The 7212-nt window shown below is 40.9% G+C and overlaps 1 protein-coding gene across 2 annotated transcripts; it reads right to left on the minus strand.

Annotated features, from left to right (window-relative positions):
* Positions 1-842: 842 nt before the first annotated feature.
* Positions 843-6923, minus strand: BLOC1S6 (biogenesis of lysosomal organelles complex 1 subunit 6). Of its 2 annotated transcripts, XM_086849930.1 has the most exons (6): positions 6671-6854; positions 5800-5944; positions 5055-5180; positions 4662-4749; positions 3984-4070; positions 843-3228 (listed from the first exon to the last, which is right to left on the minus strand). In XM_086849930.1, the coding sequence occupies exons 1-6, from the start codon at positions 6735-6737 to the stop codon at positions 3109-3111; spliced, it is 633 nt and encodes a 210-aa protein (XP_086706056.1). In that variant the 5' UTR covers positions 6738-6854; the 3' UTR covers positions 843-3108. The 2 variants fall into 2 exon arrangements, with proteins under 2 accessions (XP_086706056.1, XP_086706055.1); XM_086849929.1 differs by lacking the exon at positions 5055-5180 and having other exon boundaries at positions 6671-6923.
* Positions 6924-7212: the final 289 nt, after the last annotated feature.

Genomic DNA, 7212 nt, shown 5'->3' on the forward strand with positions numbered 1-7212 from the left:
AAATCAGTATCTTTAGAAGTGTGACATGGAGATCAGACATTTTGATTAATACAAGAGACTTCTCTAAGAGAAAAAAGCCCCAGGGTTTATAGTGACATCCTTTAAAACACCCAAACTGCACATTTTTATAATTTGTATGCATTTCTCAACTTCCTGTTTCCAGCTGCGTTTGTATAACCAGAGTGCAGCCTTTTTTCCACACTTTTTGTTCTAAGAGCTTGATCTTCTTCTCTGCTCACGAGAAAATTGTTGGGCTGTTTTTTAAACATGTATTTTTAGGATTGTCTTTAAACACTGCAGTACTTTCTTTGAGCTCCCATGCATATTTCTCCACAGACTGCTTACAGAGATAGCCTACAGTTTTAATTCAAAAAATTACTCAGATGAATTCAGTAATTCAGAAACATCTCACAAACCAAACATAAAGAAACTCCTCACCTGTGGCACAGAGGCCTCCAGCAGCTGCAGGGAGTGCTGCCTTAACCTTTCCAAAGTCCAGGCAGGATGAGGGTGGGAGCTGCGGTGTGAGGGCTGGGCACACACTGCCCAACCCTAACACTGTTCTACCACATTTATCTACTCCTTAAGTAACTTTTTATAAAATCAAGCAAGACTAAGCATACACAGCAGTAGAACTGCTCACTCTAGCTGTGCACACTGATGCAAGCACGTATTTTTAGATATCAGTATCGTTACATTCGTCCAATGCATCATTTACAAAAGTAAATGTAAATGCATTAAGACGTACAAGAGTATTTGGTAGAACATCCTATGGAGATAATGAATCGTAGTTTTCACTGAAGTAGTTTCAGAACACATTAATACAAGTTATGTAAACTGAATAAACTTAATCCTCTATATTTTTATTAATTTTCTCCCCTTTATTACAGAAAGGTCATTTAGTAAAATTAGATCCTTATTCATAGAAAACCCAGATCTTACCATGCTTTTGTAGGAAAAGTTAATAAATTACATTTTTATGTATGTGCATGTGACTCCTCATGCACTGTGATTCCAGTAAGCACTGTCAGCTTTTATTCCTTTGATTGGAAATTATTCCAAATGCTGAAATGGACCAAATTTCAAAAGTATTCAAATTTTTAAGAATTTTTTCGAATTCTCTAGTTTTAGTTGAAATAGCCATGATTTTTTGTTAACAAAACCAAACCCCACAAAACCACAGTTCTTTGGAAAAAAACAGTTATTGACAGAGACAGAGAATACAACTTGACACAGTAAACTGGATTCTATATGAGGACATACAAATCAAGAAATATCAAAGGAATTCAATCCTGATTTGGATACTGAGGCATCTAGTTTCATGTTCTAGTTTAATGATAACAGTCTTAATTCCCAGAATCTGATTGTGAAATTACATTACAAAATAAAATACTTAAGACAACATTTAATTATATACATTCTGCTCCAAAAAATGGACTGTGGAAATTCTTTACATTTCTCTTAGAAATACATACAAACCACAGCAGAGGCCAACAATCCACAGGCAATTAATAGCCATGAGTCAATTTCGGGGAAAAATACCTGTGGAAAGTTTTAATCTAATACTGCTTCACTAAAAGCATTTCAGTGTCTCTTCAGACTGCTTTAAGTAGTTTGTTCTCGTTGCCCCACATCATTATCCCAGTTTGCTTTGCATGATGCCTGGGTACTTGTTAGAGTGCATCTTTCACAGAAAAATATGACAAATATTAAGGACAGAAAATTAGGAGTTCAGAAAATTACAATACAGAAAGTCCAGGCAGGCGTACACTGTGTGAGTCATCTAAAACAGAGTGAAAAGTAAAATTAACTGTGCCCCTGTGCTACCTTCCTCTACATATTTTATGGAAAACTTTACATAGCTTACCCTTTATCTTACTTCAAAACACATCGTTTACATTATTACTTAAAAAGAAACTCAGCTCTGAAATAACCAGTGTGTTAGAGTGTAAGAACAAATAATTTAAAGCTCTTTTACCAGTCTAGACAACTTGTACATTCATTTGAATGGGAGTTCACACCAAATGCTGCAAGATAGGAATTACATTCAGAGAAATGGACATCAACCTTCATTCCAAATTTCTCATCAGCAACACTAGTAATCACCAATCTGGATGAGGAGAGTGTAACAAAAAATCACTTATATAGCCCCAATGTGCAAATGATTCATTTGTTAAGGGAAAAAAACACTAAATGCAGTAGTTTTCCCACAGGTGGCTGAATTTCACATGAAATGGAAAATTTTAGTTTTGGTTATGTTTTATTTCGTCACACAAGATGAAGAAATTATAACTTCTAATCCCACAAAAATATGCTTAGACCACACAAGTCTTCCTAATAAACCCTTACAGAAGCAACAGTTTCTTGGTTTGACTTAAATGTTTGTGGAAGCACAAATTCATTAATCTTTGTGTTGTGCACACATCAATTTTGACAATGTTTAGTGTTCTGCTTCTCCCCTGCCAATCATTTCAGCTGGGAACTTATTCAGAAGTCACTTTAAAGCTGTTCTTAAGTTACTTGATGACAAAAAAAAAGATTGCTGCAATGAAGTGTACTTTTAAGCAAATACACTGCTATTTGCTTCAGTTCATTAGAGATGAACCAAACTAAGGCTGCACAAGAAATCAGTATTTATGACCAAAGACAGATCCCAACTGCATGAAACAAAGCAGTTTCAGTGAAAACACAGCCAATGAAGTCTGGTGATGAGAACTGAAATTTGAGAAGTATTCTGCATTTTGTCTGAAAAACATGTGTCAGTCATGAAATCTCACAGAATTCTAAACACCAAAAGAACAGAACAAAAATGGATAGGTACTTAAAACTATGATGCCTAGTTCTCCTATATACATATATATATAAAAATTAACTTACATTATAATATCAAACTGCATAGCATAACAAAAGAAGGCAACTTGAATGGCTGAAATTAAAAAATGTGAATGTTACCAACTCTATTATTACCATTCTGGAATTTATACCATAGAGTAGACTTGCTAGCAACAGAATTGCTAGCAACTCTGTAGCCCAATTTAAGCAAAGTCTGCCTTAATTCCAGTTAAAGAAGAAATCATTAGCTCAGACAAGTAGTTGTATGCTCTGCTTTCAGGTCCTCTTTGCAGGTTTTGCTGTTAATTGTTTCTCTCTTTCAAGTTCCTTCTCACGTTGCTGCTCTCGTTCCAATTCTTCCTTCTGCCTCTTTTGTTGCAGCTTAAGTGCTCTTCTCTAAACAGAAAAGACAAGAAAATAATTGTAAGTTTTATAGATATATTTAAGTTGGAGCAACAAACAAAATCCCTCCCATTCTCCTGTCCAACACATCCTCCTTATGACTGAATGCAGCATAAACTGTTCATTTTGCTTCGTCCCTCCCTTCAGCTTACTGTTCAGAAATGTGAAGTTTGTGGTCTGTACTGGGAGAACACAAACTGAAGCCCCTTCAGTCTCACTAAAAGTCATCCTTTGGGTATACCTGGCGAGATTCTTATCATGCAATTTACTGCCTCCCAGAAAAAATCCTCTTGTTGAACATACTAAAGGATTAATATTGCCATAATGTAACCAGGCTGTCTGTATAGCATGAAACCAGTGAACTTATGTCACTATTAATGGTACATTAAGCAGAAGGAGAAATTTTTACATTTATAACAATCTAATTTCCATTGAAATGAAAGTGAAACAACAAAGACAACTGCTTGAAATGGAGTGGACTAAGCAACAGAACAAGGCATGATTCTTAAACCACCTAAACATGAAGATGACACTTAAAAGAATAGTTCAGTTGTGTAAGTTCCTTGAGCACCATTAGGAGCGAGTGAAAGGTTAAAAAAATGCATGGCTTGGAGCTACTGAAAACATCCTTTTAAGGTAAAATTTTATTTTAATCAGAATTTTCAGCATGCATCCAAAATAAAAGTTGGAAAACAATAACACATAAGTAAATATCTATACTGGAAAGTAAAAATATTTATCCCACTTACTTTTAACTTTGATGTCTTCTCGTGCAGCATCATCATTTCATTTCTAATATTCACTAACTTGTTGTGATAGTGTTTAGCTTCTGAAAACTTAAAACCCATAATTGTTAAAGCAGTAACTATTAAGTTAGAATAGCTGTTTTATAAAGCTACACAGCAAAATAGCAATGAAAAACAGTGATTACCAGACCAGTTTGATAATGGAACAAACACGTTTAAGTTTATATATAAAATTTACATATCACATATTAATATAGAAAATTTCAAGTTACAAACTGTAATCTACTGAGTTAAGATTCATGAAACAGACCAAAACTATTACAACTTTATGCACCATACATGAGTGTTTCAAGGACCCTTCCTGCCAGTCTGGGGAGGTGCACAGTGCCCATGCTGGAGCATTAATCCTACTGAAAACACACATACATCTGCTTTGGTTGCTGGCTTTGAACAGCCATTGTCACCAGAACTGCCTGACTGAGACTGCACTCTCTTCCTGCTGCCCTTCCTATTTAAGGGAAATATGCTGGTTCCTACCCTCTCCAGGAGTTTGCCCCTAATATCTGAACTGGTTTTCCTTCTGTAGGTCATGAAGAACAAGGAAAAGACACAAACTGCTAGTAATGCTTCAGCAAGAAAATCTATGCTAATCTAGAATTTAAAGGCATTACTGGTACTTACCAAAGCATTGATATCAACAATGGAGTTACACTCTTTGAATTTTGAAATTTCTTGTTCTAATGTTTCTAGCAGTACCACTTGGTTCTGTCTAAAACAAAAAAGGATGCATAAACCCCAAAGTAAAGCACCACATATGATTTTCAAGCAGCCCTTTAAATAGATTTTTAATCAAAACATTATCAATACACACTTCCCAATTCCAGATTCCTCTGATGCACTGCTAGGTGATTTCAATAAAAACATGAGTAAACAACCAGAAAAATCCAAGCTGCTATTTGTTACACAAATTCAGCCGGCATCTTACAGCACATGAATATCCAGGACAAATATCCCAAAAACCCTGAAGAGGCACTCTCCAGGTTGCAGTTGTTGACTGAAAGGAAGAACAATTACCTCTTGACTTTCCACTTGGGTGTCTCTGTGTCATAAATTATTTCTGTACAGAACTTGTGTGGATTCCTGGTGATTATTACGGCTCTCCATCCCACACAAATCAGCTCAAGTTTTTCCAGACAAAGGCTGTCCTTGGCAGGAGCATAACCACATCATGCATAGTGAAACCCAAACTAAGGTACCCTGCAAAACCTGAGATGGATCTGTGTAAAGCTCTTTCCAGTATCTCTGTATCCATGGCAGATCTGGTTTGCATGTGAAATCAACTACTCTGTTATCAGTGAGGTATCAGTGTACAAAGAACTCTTATCTGCTTAGCTCCTTGTTTGTATTTTTCAAGTGTTTCATAATACGGTTTAGAGACTGAACAACACACAATATATCTCACTACAAGCTGCCCTGAATACAGACTACACATCTCCAAGCAAAATAAATCCAGCTTTTAGCATACTTTTCCAGTAGAGAAGTGAATAAGCATTTAAGAAATCTAGGTCTTCTGCTCTGCCTGGCTTAGGGGATTTTAGTCTTCTAGTGTTACACATTCTTCAAAATGCTCACAGGCTACACTGCAGCTTACAAACACCCCCTGGTACTCCCACAGATCACTGAATTATTCAGGCTGCTTAAGTCAGGACACTGAAATGCTGATAAACTATATTCCAGTTAAAGGGAGCTGGCACATTACTGAAAAGAGCAGCAAACCAAGTAGGCACGTGCATGAAGTTGGTTTCAAAAATCTGCTTACGTAAGTTCCTGCAGTGCTGATTTTGATCGCTGAAGATCGGGCAGATAGTGGGAAATCAATCCTTCAGTTAGCTGCTCCACAGCTTTCTCATCTATTAAAGGCAGATCTTCTACGACTCCTTCATCTGGAGATGCATCACAGGGACCTACATCAAAGAACAACAAGGCAGAATGTGAGAAGTCAGCACACCCTTCAAGTTTCACCTGGAGCAACCATATTTTCCTTTCCAAAAATTAAAATCATTAAAACACATTAAAATTCTCTGCACTTTTTCTGCTAAACTGGACTTTCATATTCTTTATTTTTCCCTTATTCTCAGTCGTGTATCACAAGCTTCCTGGTAAACCCTTTTATGTGAACAGCAGCAGTATAGAAAGTGCTCCATAGGTATCTTAAAAAAAAATGAAAAATCGAGTACTCCACTCTACTGCAGAAAAAAATGGGCAACATCAGTGTTCTGACTATGTATCAAGAGTACCTGAACATTAACAGCCCCCAACCTTTGCTTTCAAAGTCTGAGAACAAGCTAGGCTATGAAAGGTCTTCGCCTGTCACTCAAAACACCAAGACTTCCCGCTGAACTCCAAGAACCGAACTTTACAGCCTGTAAGTTTAGTATGGGCACGCTATGACTATTTTTTATCTGCAGCGCTCGAGGAAGACAAAACCCTTTCACCTACAGGCCCCCGCACGGGGGAGAAGGATGCGAGAGGCAGCCCTTGGCCTCGGAGGGAGCCCGGCCCTAGCACCGGGGGTGGCGGAGCGCCCTCCTCCGGCCTCTACCGGGCCCGGCGGCGGCTCCAGCCTCTCCTCGGCTCGCGCCGCACCCGCGTCCCGCCCGGCCCGGGGTCTCGGCTCTCCCCGCACGTACCCAGCGAGCTCCCGGGGTCACCCGCGGGCGCCGCCTCCTTTCCCTCCGGTCGCTCCGCGCCGCTCATCGCTGCCGCTCCCGGCTCCCTCCGGCAGGGCAGGGCAGGGCAGGGCAGGGCAGGGCAGGGCAGGGCAGGGCAGGGCCGCCCGAGCCCGCGGCAGGCGGGTCCGGCTGCCCTCACCGAGCGGGCCGGCCCGCCGCGCCCCGCCGCCGCCGCACCATAGAGCCGCCGCCGCGCGCCGGGACTGGGCCGCGCGCCGGGCGCGGAAGTGACGCGCGAGCGACGATGGTGGCGTTAATGAGGAGAGCGACGGCCGGGCCGCGACCGCCGGGGCGGGGCCGGTGTCAGCGTCGGGAGCTCCTTCCCGCCGCTCCCCGGAGCGTTCGGAAGCCGCTGGGGCCGGCGCTGAGCCTCGATGTGTGCGGGTTGCAGCCTCGCGGAGACCCCGCGTGGACACGGGCCTGACAGAGCAGAGGAGCGGTGGCACCGTCCCGGCGTGCCGGGCCACAGCGGCTGCCGGGCCGGAGCAGCGCAGCCCAGG

Source organism: Cyanistes caeruleus, chromosome 13 (assembly GCF_971803275.1).
Source record: "Cyanistes caeruleus chromosome 13, bCyaCae1.hap1.1, whole genome shotgun sequence".
Classification (NCBI taxonomy): domain Eukaryota; kingdom Metazoa; phylum Chordata; class Aves; order Passeriformes; family Paridae; genus Cyanistes; species Cyanistes caeruleus.